This window comes from Phlebotomus argentipes, unplaced genomic scaffold (genome assembly GCF_947086385.1).
Source record: "Phlebotomus argentipes unplaced genomic scaffold, Phlebotomus argentipes genome assembly contig_5, whole genome shotgun sequence".
In the NCBI taxonomy this organism is placed as follows: Eukaryota; Metazoa; Arthropoda; class Insecta; order Diptera; family Psychodidae; genus Phlebotomus; species Phlebotomus argentipes.
The window spans coordinates 7,918,302-7,931,200 of NW_026776165.1; the positions used below are offsets into that span (position 1 = coordinate 7,918,302).

At 41.9% G+C, this 12,899-nt stretch overlaps 4 protein-coding genes and 1 long non-coding RNA gene across 8 annotated transcripts; 3 read left to right on the forward strand and 2 right to left on the reverse strand.

Moving 5' to 3' along the window:
* Positions 1 to 82: 82 nt before the first annotated feature.
* On the reverse strand, positions 83 to 835 carry LOC132255642 (ATP synthase subunit e, mitochondrial). Its single transcript, XM_059751747.1, has 3 exons — positions 696 to 835; positions 265 to 421; positions 83 to 198 (listed from the first exon to the last, which is right to left on the reverse strand). Exons 1-3 carry the CDS (start codon positions 738 to 740, stop codon positions 155 to 157), a joined length of 246 nt encoding a protein of 81 aa, XP_059607730.1. The 5' UTR covers positions 741 to 835; the 3' UTR covers positions 83 to 154.
* A 40-nt stretch (positions 836 to 875) lies between these two features.
* Positions 876 to 2,155, forward strand: LOC132255643 (uncharacterized). Its single transcript, XR_009468195.1, has 4 exons — positions 876 to 1,175; positions 1,255 to 1,354; positions 1,424 to 1,490; positions 1,861 to 2,155. It is a non-coding gene; the product is annotated as an uncharacterized LOC132255643 (long non-coding RNA).
* Positions 2,156 to 2,433: 278 nt separating this feature from the next.
* Positions 2,434 to 3,066, forward strand: LOC132256539 (oligoribonuclease). The gene has a single exon (XM_059753016.1). The coding sequence runs from the start codon at positions 2,435 to 2,437 to the stop codon at positions 3,050 to 3,052; it is 618 nt and encodes a 205-aa protein (XP_059608999.1). The 5' UTR covers position 2,434; the 3' UTR covers positions 3,053 to 3,066.
* Positions 3,014 to 3,855, reverse strand: LOC132256541 (succinate dehydrogenase cytochrome b560 subunit, mitochondrial-like). The gene is made up of 2 exons (XM_059753020.1): positions 3,724 to 3,855; positions 3,014 to 3,591 (listed from the first exon to the last, which is right to left on the reverse strand). Exons 1-2 carry the CDS (start codon positions 3,741 to 3,743, stop codon positions 3,081 to 3,083), a joined length of 531 nt encoding a protein of 176 aa, XP_059609003.1. The 5' UTR covers positions 3,744 to 3,855; the 3' UTR covers positions 3,014 to 3,080.
* Positions 3,856 to 3,885: 30 nt separating this feature from the next.
* Positions 3,886 to 12,851, forward strand: LOC132256538 (glycerol-3-phosphate acyltransferase 3). 4 transcript variants are annotated; one of them, XM_059753012.1, is made up of 7 exons: positions 3,886 to 4,080; positions 6,485 to 6,769; positions 7,371 to 7,619; positions 7,767 to 8,003; positions 8,878 to 9,111; positions 10,576 to 10,800; positions 11,288 to 12,851. In XM_059753012.1, exons 1-7 carry the CDS (start codon positions 3,973 to 3,975, stop codon positions 11,615 to 11,617), a joined length of 1,668 nt encoding a protein of 555 aa, XP_059608995.1. In that variant the 5' UTR covers positions 3,886 to 3,972; the 3' UTR covers positions 11,618 to 12,851. The 4 variants fall into 4 exon arrangements, with proteins under 4 accessions (XP_059608995.1, XP_059608997.1, XP_059608998.1 ...); XM_059753014.1 differs by lacking the exon at positions 8,878 to 9,111; XM_059753015.1 differs by lacking the exon at positions 7,767 to 8,003.
* The last annotated feature ends 48 nt before the right edge of the window (positions 12,852 to 12,899 follow it).

Below are 12,899 nucleotides of genomic sequence, written 5' to 3' on the forward strand. Positions count from 1 at the left end.
TTTCTTGGGGTTGTAAATTTAACCTCCAGAGAGTCTAAAGAGTCTCTAAAGATGACACGCGGAGCATTGAAATCCTTCCCGGTGACAATAAGAGGTGAATTTATTACCTTACAGGGTGTTTCTTACATCATTCATCCAATAAACTATTACCTTCCTACTTCTTGGAAGTCGCCATTTCCTCAAGCGTTTTGAGTTCCGCTGCAAAGGCAAAGGATGGCGATTAGACTCGGCCAGAGAGAGGATATATCAAGAGTTAGGACTCACCAGCTAAAGCAATCTTCTTCTCCTCGGCCAATTTCACGTCTCTGATCGCCTTGGCCTTCGCCTCGATCTCCCTCTCCTTGGCCGCCTTCTTGGACAGCCGGCTCTGGTGATACGCGCCATAGGCGATGCCCACTGTGAGGAAGGACCAGCGGCCAAACTGAAAGATTCCGGGAGTTACTCAACTAGACAAGGTTATGTTCACAAGTCATCAGAAAATCGCAGATAACCACTGAAATATCACATGAGCAAACTACCAGACGGTGCAGGAAGGATGAATTACAGGTCAAATCAATAAAATGTGGGTAAATAGTGGGAATATGCTGGAAAAACTGAGGAAAATATTACATAATCTCCGATTGTATTGTCCAGAGGATTGAAGGGAATATATATGAGAATTTCACGAGACAATCACTTCATCCGCTGCTCATTACCTTTATGAGGGGCGACACACGCACGGGGGCTCCTAATTCTGGCATTTTCCTGGATTTTCTCTAGTTTTTCACTAGCAAATTTTGACGTTTTACACCGCAGCCTCGAAGCCTGTCAACGTGAGTGGTGGCGCTGCGATCGCCACGTGAGGTTTCCGCGGAATCCCGCATCCCTATGGAGAACGGATTCCACGATCCGAAATCGTCCATGGAATATCTTCCACTTTTCTTCCTATAATAGGAATAAAATCCTCGGAATTCCAAGCTATCCTCCATGGATAAATTCCACTTTATTCCAAGCAAGATACCATGGAATAATTCCATATATATTCCTTTTGGCCATCCATGGATATTAGAATGGAATATTTTCCATGGTGATAAATCCGCGGAATATCCATGGGTTTTCCACGGAATAATTCGCTCTTTGCGCGTCCCCACGCGATTACGTCAGTCTTGTGAAATTCTTCTCATAGGAAAGAACGCGTAAGTATTTTTCTGTACTTTTCAGTACTAAAACGTTAAGTTTTAATGGTAAACACTCTAAGTTTGGTGATATTTTCAGGAAAAGTGCTGAATGTATGCGATGGAGACGGCACAGGGACCCCACAGTCAGAGAAGACTCGAGGTTTCCGGACAACGTCAAAGTAGGAGAAACAATCAATGTAAGTATGGAATTACCAAAACATAAGAGATATATCCTGTTTTCTATACTGAACATGTCTTTTTTACAGGAAAATAGGATGCGGAAAAGCGGTTACCGGAGGATCTACTTATCCGACAGAGTGGACTCATGACAAGGTAAAAAATGTTCTTCATGTTCTCAAATTCCTATGGCGAAAATCCATGTAACATCCTATAAATAACCATGGAAGATTTCCATGCTGGAATTTCATCCATGGTGAATCCCTCGGAACTCCGTGGATCAGCAAGGAAAACCCTTGGAATTCAGCATGGAAGATTCCATGCTGAATTCCATAGGAATTTAGCAAGGATGATTTTCCATGGATTATTTCCCACATTGCTTCCAAATTTTCCATGGTGACTTTTCCCATATATGGAAGATTTCCATTGCAATTCCATTGGCCAATCCAAGGACGATTACAAGGAATACCATGGAGGGAATACCATGCAAATATACGATCAGTAATTAGTGTATTTTATTTTCCAGCTTTTTTCAAACATATCCGGACCGGTGCGAGAAGACATCAAAGAGCATCTCGACTTCCGGCGACCGCGGTAGCAGTCGTCTAGAAAAGTAGCAGTCCCTGGGAAGCGGCATAGCAGCCACCAAGGCAACGCGTAATCACAATCAGAATCACATTTGTAAGATTGATTGGTTATATTTAATAAATACAAATCCAAATATAAATGAGTCTTTTTTTGGATATTTTGGGGCGGAGCGCCGGGAATTTCTGGGAGAAATTTCACACATTGGAATTTCCTCCATGGTATTCCTTGTAATCGTCCTTGGATTGGTCAATGGAATCGCAATGGAAATCTTCCATATATGGGAAAAGTCACCATGGAAAATTTGGAAGCAATGTGGGAAATAATCCATGGAAAATCATCCTTGCTAAATTCCTATGGAATTCAGCATGGAATCTTCCATGCTGAATCCAAGGATTTTCCTTGTTGATCCACGGAGTTCCGAGGAATTTTCCATGGATGCTGTTACGCGGATAGCATGGAAATCGTCCATGGTTATCCATTGGATATTCCACGGATTTTCGCCATAGGGATTGATGGTGTTTGGGCAGCTAATCCCGCGCTTCCTGCCCCTGCTGAGGAGATTCAGCAGCGCTCCCAGAATGAGTTCAGGTCACCTGATCTGGATGGACTTGGAGATGACTGGGCTGGAGTACAAGACGGACAGGATTCTCGAAATTGCCTGCATTGTGACGGACAAGGATTTGAACGTGATATCTTCGTCTGAAGACTTCATCATCCACCAGTCGGAGAGTGTCTTGGGCGGCATGGGTGAGTGGTGCCGGCGGACGCACGGAGAGTCTGGCCTAACGGAGGCGTCCCGCCAGTCAAAGCTGTCTGAGGCGGACGTGGAGGCAAAGATTCTGACCTTCCTGCACCAGCACACGGAGGAGAAGCAATGCCCCATGGCTGGGAACTCTGTGTACATGGACAAGCTCTTCCTCATGGAGTACATGCCACGCCTGGCGGACTACCTGCACTACCGCCTTGTGGATGTGTCGACGGTGAAGGAGCTGTGCCGTCGCTGGCACCCGAAGATATTCTGGGACGCGCCCAAGAAGAAGCTGTCCCATCGAGCGTTGGACGACATCCTGGAGAGCATTGAGGAACTAAAGTACTATAGGAAATTTATGTTTTCTCACGCCAGTGAATAAATTATACAACAGAATTCGCAATTTGCATTCACATCGCCGCCAGGATGGCCGCGAGGGCCACAGAGACGGCCAGCATCGTGTAGCCCGTGGTGTAGACTTCCTTCATCTTCAGGCCCTTGCCAGTGTCCCACAGCAAGTGGCGCATCCCGTTGGCCAGGTGGTACGTGAAAGGATAGGCCAGGACGAACTTGGCTGCGATCAGCGTGGGAGCGCTCAGCTTCCAGGATTCTACTACGTCGACGTAGTAGGAGAAGTCGTGGGGGCACACGAGCGCGCCAATCCCGAAGGCCGCCATGTACGTGGCCAACGCCATGCCGGTGATCCTGTGCGTGATGGAGAGATTGGCCGGCAGCTCGAACTTGTAGATGGTGATGTGGGGCGACAGAGGACGCCCCAATTTGCTGTTCCTCTCATCGTGATTCTCCATCGTCTCTACCTTGGGCGCCTCTGACTTCAGCACGATGCTCCGAGCGGCGATCATGGGGCTGCCCAGGCGTCCGGGAGTGAGCTGGAGGGTCAGAGAGCGGCCACACAGTGCCCTGGGAAGAGAGGTTGTTTTGCTTACATAACACCCGCACAATTCGAGGTTTCCCCACTAAAACTCCCAATTCCCCCACTGGTAATGTGTGTAAATGTCCGTGGAGGCTTCAATGAGAGTACCGCAGTCTCACCTGGTGAGATGAAGAGCCATTTCTGGGCGATTTTCTCAATTTTTCGAGGATGTTTTGATTCTCCTTCGGCCACACACTCTGTCAGCTTCGTCTTTCCCACCACTCGCGGACACTTTGGCGCTGGGCGCGCTCACGAGATATTTTTCACTGCTTCGCCCAGTCACTTGGGGCGCTGCTGCGCGAGTTTTTGTCATTCTCCATGGCTCGACGCAACATAAAATAACTTTTACACATTCAGTTCGTGCCGAGATGGCATTTTTTCAAGTGTTTGTCCTGAGCATCATCATTGTGGGATCGCTGGGCAAGTCCTTCGGCATACGGCGACTGTACGTGAACTTCCTCCTCAAGATCTTCGAGGTGAGTGTGCGTGCTGCCCAGAGTGGGGCGCCCCCGCGACAGGGCGCGCCGCCCCAGGTGTCTGTGCGGAAACGTGCGATCCAGTGATTAATTGCATGGAATTGCGCCGGAGGTGCAGTGAGTCTTTCTCCGCTCAATTTGGCCGCGACGCAATTTCACGGTCAAGTCCGGCGGAGTATCAATCAGCGCGCGCTCCTCCTTTCCGCTCCCGCGACAGTCGCGGGGTGGCTCAGCCCATGACTCGCCACTCTTGCATAACCACACCGGACTTTGGGGAATTCAGAGCGCCTCAGGCAGGGCGGAAGGCACGGAGGGCGGAAAGGGATTTCCAGTGTGACACTTTCGCTTCGGACAGTGCAAAGAGACTCGCTTCACACGCGAGGTTTAAGTCTCTCTGGAGATGAACTCCGAGTGCTCTGAATGACTTGCTTATAGTGGTTTAGAAGAAGGCCTGAATGGAACGCAGCTGTGACAATTTAGGATTTCAGGTTTAAACTTTTTCCTCACACATTCCTGAGGTATTCCGGGAGACAAATGTTTTTTTTTTTCATTAGTGTTAAATACTACAACGCCAAAGTCTGTTGATGTAAAATGAAGTAATTCTGAGCCACATGTGATCAGATGATGGCAATTGAAATCAAGTTCAAAACTTATTCAAAACATCCAGGAAGGCGTGATTAAAGTGAGAGGAAATAACTAAATACAGACATTCTATTGTCAAATCTCTGATGGATTATCCAGCAGATTGAGCTGCAATCTGTGCTTGGCATTATATGTAAAGCCACACGCACAACATACATATTTAATGAGTCGTTGCCTGATCACAATTCAGCGGTTTCCCAATAATTGCGGGGCCATTTGGCAATGCTCCCTTGGATTGCAAGAGGTTGATGGAAGTGTTTGCCTTGCTGCACCATCTGCTGAGACGGGAAAAGGTGTCTCTCTAATGTTGAATTGCATCAAACCTCTAATATACCTGTTTATGTTGGGTGAAAAACTTTCACATTTTGTTACGCGGAATTCATTGAGTTTCTTGACCCATTCCAACACCTGAAAAATATCAATTTTTCCACCTCTTGCCAATATTGGACTTTGAGAGATGACAATGAAATTTTGGGCGCTTCTGTTCTTGAGATTTTTCTTCTTGCTGTGATTTATTGCTTTATCAATTACATAAGGCGCACGCCAGCGTATGCTGACGATCGCGGGTTGAGATTTGATGGAGGGAAAATGTGTGTATATTTCATCCGCGGTCACGCTTGATAACCTTTTCCTCGCCAATCTGACTGACACAGTGCAACACAGAGTTTTCCCATGGAAATTGTGCGGGAGAGAAATTTGAGTGGCGACAGGAGTCTCTTTGCCCTCTTATCGCCACAGTTCGATTGACCTTTAGCCGCACAGTGAGGAGCGTCAAAAAATGGTGGGCTTTTTTATGATCAAGCGTAGCCATAAACCAATCGAAATATCAGTGATATCTTATCGGCAGCGAGTCACATCGATTGCGGGATTTACTTCCCCGGAGAGAGTGAGCGCTCTGTGCGGACAATGACAAGGGATTAAGTGGAGAATGCTTTACAGTATAATTACAAACTGCTGCAAGAGGTGCTTCATCGCATCTCTCTTTCTCTTTACATAATGCGCCTCTTGCACGCGAAATTGTGGCGATGATAAGGAGATATAATGAAAGTGGGGAGAGCATAAGACAATTGTGGTATCAATCAATTGGCAGTGTGTCTCTCTTCGCGGGGTTAATATGGCCTTGACCTCTCTTATTAATCATGGAGTTCGCACACGAGTCCGTACTATCAGTAATGCTTAAAGTGCAAATGGACGTGAATTTGCGTACGCAAACAGGTTTTCTGCAATCAGTAAATAATGGATAGATTATTTATGGGAAAATAGATAAATTTTATTATATCTATGAAATACAGAAGGCAAAGTGAGAATATTTTAATGAATTTTCACTCTATTCATTGCTCTCGATATATTGGGTATTTTTTACAGTCTTCTTATCGCCAGTGTTTTTTTCTTTCTTTCCTTTGCGAAAACCTTATCAAATTGAGGCTCTGGCGACGCGCGACTTTTCTGCTTCCTCAACAAGTGTGAGAAGAAGTGAAGAAAAACAAGGGTGTTTTTCTCAAAAAAAAAAGTATTTTATCAACATTCCCCAATCAATCAACCACGAGCCGAAGGTATAAAGAAGAATGTTAGTTTCTCAATCAAACGCGTTTCTGTCTGTGTGTGTTTGTGGCTCGGAGGCATGATTTTTTTTAATTGTGAAAATGTAATGAGAATGACCTCAAGTTGTTCTCAAGTTCGATGAAGTAATTTGCACAGTGTGCAGCAATACAATTTTCACGATGAATTCTTTCTTTCTCTTTTCCTTCCACACCGCGAACAGTATGGCCGTGTTAACATTGAGACAGCCAAGAAGTCGCGCTACGATGATGTCAGCGCGGAGACGGACGACGAGGCGTCACTGACGTCGCAGACGAGCATCGCGGCTGCTGAGCCTGGACAGAAAGTGATGGTGAATGGGAATGGATTCCTGGGGAAGCCGCAGCCGAATGGAAATCACTTGATCTCACGCGATCCGCTCATCCTGGCGCCGGACGCTGAGTATCAATCGACGAAGAAGGAGCCGCCGAGGAAGATCTCCAGCAGCAGTGACGAATTCAATGCTGAGGTGAGATGGAATTTATTGTCAATCAGTTGAAAACAAAGTAATCAATTCTACTGAGTTCACCAAAGATACTGGCTTAGCGGACTTAATAATGAATCTTGTTCGAAATCAATATTCAGATTCATTTTTGAACAACTAGACAAGTAATATTTGTGTTATGAATAATCCAAGAGGATTACCCCAAATTTTATATAATCTAATCAATTTTTAATACGTTTTGAATTGCGGGACAAAACAGAATATTGATATACAATTCTTGATAATGAATTTTATTAATTCGGTTAATTTGGGAAATAATTGAAATAATGTATTTATCATAACTCAAAACTTCGGTAAACAGTTTCAAATTGAATCAAACAATTTTATTTATATGTTTATTGCAAAATTCGCTTTGTTCTTCTCTTGTTCTGATAAATCATGCAGTTTTTCACATGACTAACGTGATTAATCAAGTGATTTGTAATGAATTCAATACACGTTAGAACATTTTTATAGGCTTAATTGGTTTTTTTTAATGCGAACAGTTGTTAAGAGAACTTCACTAAAAGATAGTGAAATAATGAGAATTCTTTGATTCAATTGGTGTTTCTTCATTTTCCAGCAGGAGGAGAAGAACTTCGAGTTCAATCTGGAAAATTGCCTCGATTACGTGAAGGCAGGAATGGAGGCCATAATTGAGGACGATGTCACGTCGCGATTCGAGGCGGAGGAGCTGAAGAACTGGAATCTTCTCACACGGACAAATCGTCACTACGAGTTCATCTCATGGCGATTGACGGTGATTTGGATGTGTGGATTTTTCATAAGATACATTGTCCTGATGCCACTGAGAGTCCTTATATGCTTCTTTGGGGTGAGTTATTGTATTCACTTGGGCCGCTCTTTGGCCGCCCATGTGTTTTTTTTTTATCCCTTCCGCAACACATGTGTGATGAAGTGACTTTAAGGAAGAGGAGTCGAAGATGAAGAAGTGGAAAGAATTTGATGTGAATTTTGACAGGTTGCGTGGGCCGTAGTGTCGTTCGCCATCATTGGATGCATTCCAATGAGGCGCCTGAGACGTCGTCTCAATGATGAGGCCTTTAAGATAACATTCAGATTGATATCCAATTCAATATCGGCCGTCATAACATTCCACAATCCAGAGTTCCGACCGAGAAATTGTGGATTCTGCGTGGCAAATCACACTTCACCAATTGATATATCAATCCTGTCCACCGATTGCACTTATTCTCTGGTGAGACGATCTTTTCAACACGCACTCCTTTTTATCTATGTGTTTTCTCACAGTGGTTGGCGATGAAATGAACCCATAAACAACTTGAATTCTGTGAAAATGCTTCAAAATTTCATGTTGATAAGAAAATTAAATGATATTAAAGATATTTCAGTGCAGAATTTGCCGAGAAGCTATAAATAAGAATTGAATGAAGTGTCAATTCACCAGTGTTTAATCCATATTAGTGATTATTATGATCTTGAAGTTGAATTGTAATTTTATAAGCCTTTTCTTGGCTAATATTCAACGTATTTCAGGTTATACCGTTCTTTGATTTGAACTTTAATGCAATTTATCATTTGCATTGCCAATCAATCGTGATTATTGCATAATTTTGACGTAAATTTCCAATCAAATCTACTATTAAACATCAATTTGATGAACTTTAAAGAGTTTTGCGCAGAAATCCTTTATAAGTTATCAATTTATTCTTTCTAAAACAGCAACATTTTGAGCTTTATTTCACTGTCGACCACTGAATAATTTCTCCTAAATCAGCAATTTGTTTGGAGGGCAGGAAATTGGGGGAAGTCAAGGGGAAGGAATGATACTAAAATGTGATGTCCTGTGCTTGTTCAACAAACACACACACACACACAATCACGCGCCAAAACATGAGATGATCATTCATTGAGCCAAATTGTGAGTGCACAGAATTGAAGGAGAAGAAAAGGAGGAGGAAGAAGGTGGCAAGAGAGCACTGCAAATCATGCATAAAAATTCATTTTTGCCATTCTCAAGAAGAGGTTTCACATCAAATTCTCCGCGAAAGAAAGGGACTTTGAGTGCAAGTCGATGAGTCAAATGTGATTCAACAAGTGAACAATCTCAGGTGATGTGGCTGGTCATTTGCACAGCTCTGGTGGGATCCTTGCCAGACAATGATTTCAAGCGATGGATGGTGCCGCCAATATTGCGGCATTGCTTCTCGATATTGGCCAGTTCGGTGTCCACAGTCATCACGTATCACAACGAGGAGAATCGACCGCTGAATGGAATTTGTGTGGCTAATCACACAACGCCAATCGATGCCCTCGTTCTCATGCACGACAATTGTTACTCACTGGTGAGTCCACGCGGAAGGCGACGCACTTCTCCTGGCTGTACATAGATTCTTTTACCTCTTTGGAGTTCTTTTTTCTTTCATGTAATAGTAGAAATAGAAGTAGAAGTAGTGAAATTTTTACTCCCTTTTTTTGGTGTGTCTTTAGTTTGGATTTGTAGACAAATCAATATTGGCATGTAGTAAAGTTTCATACAATAGTGTTGAAGAATGTTTTCTGACTTAACGGAAAAGACAACGAAAGTGTTGAGGAAAAGGTGGAGGTCAATTTAGTGACACAATAATAATAATAATAGTAATACAACAGTGAAGAATTTATAGGTCAAAGTATTAGAATTGAGAAATCCCGCGTTCGTGTGCAATTTTGCCAACAGATTTGAGAGAAGTTCTCTGTGTGTTTCTCTCGAAATCACCTTCCACGATTGGAATAGTCGATCAAGATCAACAATCTTGACCTTCGCTGTTGCTTGATCTTGCCTTAATGAGTCGCAATTGTGCTGCAATATCTTGTGACACAAGATAGAGACAGAAAAGTTGTACAAATTGAGGGTATTTCGCATCGGAAGGCAATTTTGGTAGTTAAATTAATATGGAAATAGGGAAGAGCGGGGCTTTTTTGTGACACTTTCATACATTTTGCGGCAGGTAGAAGTGAGAATTTATGGTTGAATGGGATTTTGAGTGATGAAATAGATTGAATAAATTGGGAAATTCGGATTTGATGTGCTAAAATGAAAACTAGCAGACAATTTTACTGCATAAAATCGATAAGAAATTATAGAGAAATTTAGGATGAACAGAAAATGTAGTTTTAGGGTTCTTTTAATTCAATTAATTGCTTGTGAAAAGGCCTGAAAGGTTTATCCATAATTACTCCGCTCTTCTCTATAACTCATAACTTTTCCTTTAATTGCATTTCTCTTGAAACTCTTACTTTCTACAACTCTCTATGAAGCGAAAAGACAGACTAATAAATTAATTGTCTACCTTTTCTTATAAATTTTCAGCAATAATACACACAGAGTCATTATCGTTTCTTCTTATATAATTTCAGATGAATTTAGTTTGTGATGAATGGCACAGTGGTTTTGATTGGATGGCAACAGAGAGAGAGATAAAGAATAAGCCCTTTTGCCAAGGGTATTTCTTTTGTACATTTTATTTTCCACAACATTTTACACTTCCTATCATTCTCTGGTCATTCACCGGTTTTCATTTTCACCCTTTTTTCCATTCAAACGTTCTCAGCGTTCTTCACACATATATTTTCTCTTTCTGGGCTTCCGTTCTATTTCTGTGTCTCTATTTTCCGCTTTTTGCATGCAACACGTCGCTTGTTTTGCTCAATTGTTGTTATAATTGTGTGTTGACTGGGTGGAAGCACTTTGCGGGATGTTTGGTGGTTGTTTGTGTCGTGCTGAACCTGCGAATGTACATTATGACTAATTGAGTCTCTCTGATGGGCAGATCGGGCAGCGACACGGCGGCTTTCTGGGTGTGCTGCAGCGCGCCTTGGCCAGAGCGTCGCCGCACATTTGGTTTGAGCGCGCCGAGGCGAAGGATCGCCTGGCGGTGGCGCAACGCCTGCGACAGCACGTCTCGAATCCACGCAATCCGCCGATCCTCATCTTCCCCGAGGGCACGTGCATCAACAACACGTCTGTGATGCAATTCAAGAAGGGCAGCTTTGAGGTGACTTTTTACTGCTTTACGTATTCTTAAATAGAATAAAAGCAAATTAGTTTATTCAATGAAAATTGATTAGAAAGAATCCAAAACACTATTAAAGCTTCAACGAGTAAAATAGCTATGAATATCATGTTTTTTTTTACTGAATTACTTGAAAATATAGCTAGAATTGGCTAGAATTTAGTTTTGTGTTCTTCGAGAATACATAAAGATCGAGCTTTTGTGTTTTGTTGGGATAATATCGAGTATTTAATTGCTTGTATCAAGTTTATTACTTTAAAATGCATTTTTGCTCTTTTACGGGTTTTTAATCTATTTTTTTTACAGTAGTAGATTTTTCTCGGAATTTTCTTATGATTTTACAACTTTTATTACGTAAGATCTTTTTATTTTATTGATTTTCTTGTGAACCCCATGAAAAATGCTCGTTAACATCCTCCAGACTCATCGCATTGCGCAGATTATGACTGTTTCTCTGTGTTTCTTTCAGGTGGGCGGCGTGATTTATCCGGTGGCCATCAAGTACGACGCGCGCTTCGGCGATGCGTTCTGGAACAGCTCGCGCTACTCAATGATGCAGTATCTGTACATGATGATGACCTCGTGGGCGATCGTGTGCGACGTATGGTATCTGCCGCCCATGTTCCGGCAGGAGGGCGAGTCGGCGATTGACTTCGCCAACCGCGTGAAGAGCGTGATCGCGAAGCAGGGTGGTCTGGTGGATCTCATGTGGGATGGCCAGCTGAAGCGGATGAAGCCAAAGAAGGAGTGGCGACAGAAGCAGCAAGAGGAGTTCACCAAGAGACTCAAAGGCGAATGAGGCGGCGAAGGTTGATGAAGAGAAGAGGAGAAAGAGATCCAGAGCAAGTCATAATGTGATAATTAGCCTATTTTCTCTCGTCTTTTGTAAGCTCTGATTTAGCTGTTTACTTTCTTCACTTGGTAGTTGCGCGACAAAGTGTCTTGTTTTTTGCCTGGTTAAAATTGTTCTAGAAAACAAAGGATAAAACACAAAAATTCTTCCATTTCTGGCTAAATAATTAAGTTTAAGACAGTGTGTGTGCGTGTTTTTTTTTCTTTGCCAGGGTGACTTCTTTAACTAAAAAGAAACAAAAGCTGTAAAGATAAAAAAAAACTTTGTTAGTCAAATTCTATTTCTTTCTCTATTCAAAGAAACCAAGAATTTTCACATTATAAATTGGCACAGAGTTCAAATCATGATGATTTGATGTTTGTTTTTCAAATATTAGCACAAAAACTAATAAGATTATAGTGAAATAAAGTGAGAAAATGTTGACAAGGAGCTTGAAAAAACCTGGTTTATGAACATTGCCAATTAAATACTCTAGAGATTTGATCAGAACAACTGGAAATCTTTGCAAAATTGAGTACAAAAAAGGAGTAAGAATTGCATGTTAAAATGTAATTGAGGTTGAACATGAATAGATCAGGTTCGAATCTTATCGTCAATGTCTTTTTGTGACTATTTCTAACTATATTCCGTGTTCTAATCAAAAAATGTTCCAGAAACGTGATTATTATTCTTTTTCTACAAGCAGAAAAAAATGATAAATTATAAGAGAAAAGTCATTTGTACTGGAAATTATTTACCTTTGATTTGAAACTCTGTTTAGAACTTTTTTTCTGGAAGTCTCCCTGCAATATAATCTTAGTTTAGTGAGGAAATATTGTACAGAGAGAGAGAGAGAGAGAGAAATGTTGAAAGGATACACAATATTAAAGCTAGTCATAGCGGTTTCAGCTGCTCGTCACACAACAAATCACTTAACAGAAATATAGCAGAAAAATTGAGAAAAAGAAAAATGTCCAAGGAAGGGTTAAAAAAAAAAACATAGATTTTGCATTCCAATTGAGGTGGATTTTCTTCTCGGAAGAAAACCAAGTGTTGCAATTGAGGTAAAAAAAGGCCCGTCGAAAGAGCAGAATTTTTTTATACTCACACACGCTCCATGATTTGTTTCCCAGATAATTTATCCTATAATTAATTATTTTTGTAGCAAATAAAGAGAAAAAAAACTGTGTGAAAAGTTAAATGCAAGATAGAAACTTGGGAGGAGTTTGATTGTCGGCAATCTTTGCAC

Coding starts and splice junctions, on each gene's coding strand:
- LOC132255642 (XM_059751747.1), bottom strand. CDS start 740: ATGCCAGAATTAGGAGCCCCCGTGCGTGTGTCGCCCCTCATAAAG. Junction 422..695: donor GTGTGTCGCCCCTCATAAAG/GTAATGAGCAGC, acceptor GGAATCTTTCAG/TTTGGCCGCTGGTCCTTCCT. Junction 199..264: donor GAAGAAGATTGCTTTAGCTG/GTGAGTCCTAAC, acceptor TTGCCTTTGCAG/CGGAACTCAAAACGCTTGAG.
- LOC132256539 (XM_059753016.1), top strand. CDS start 2,435: ATGGTGTTTGGGCAGCTAATCCCGCGCTTCCTGCCCCTGCTGAGGAGA.
- LOC132256541 (XM_059753020.1), bottom strand. CDS start 3,743: ATGGCTCTTCATCTCACCAG. Junction 3,592..3,723: donor ATGGCTCTTCATCTCACCAG/GTGAGACTGCGG, acceptor CTCTCTTCCCAG/GGCACTGTGTGGCCGCTCTC.
- LOC132256538 (XM_059753012.1), top strand. CDS start 3,973: ATGGCATTTTTTCAAGTGTTTGTCCTGAGCATCATCATTGTGGGATCG. Junction 4,081..6,484: donor TCCTCCTCAAGATCTTCGAG/GTGAGTGTGCGT, acceptor CACCGCGAACAG/TATGGCCGTGTTAACATTGA. Junction 7,620..7,766: donor TCCTTATATGCTTCTTTGGG/GTGAGTTATTGT, acceptor GAATTTTGACAG/GTTGCGTGGGCCGTAGTGTC.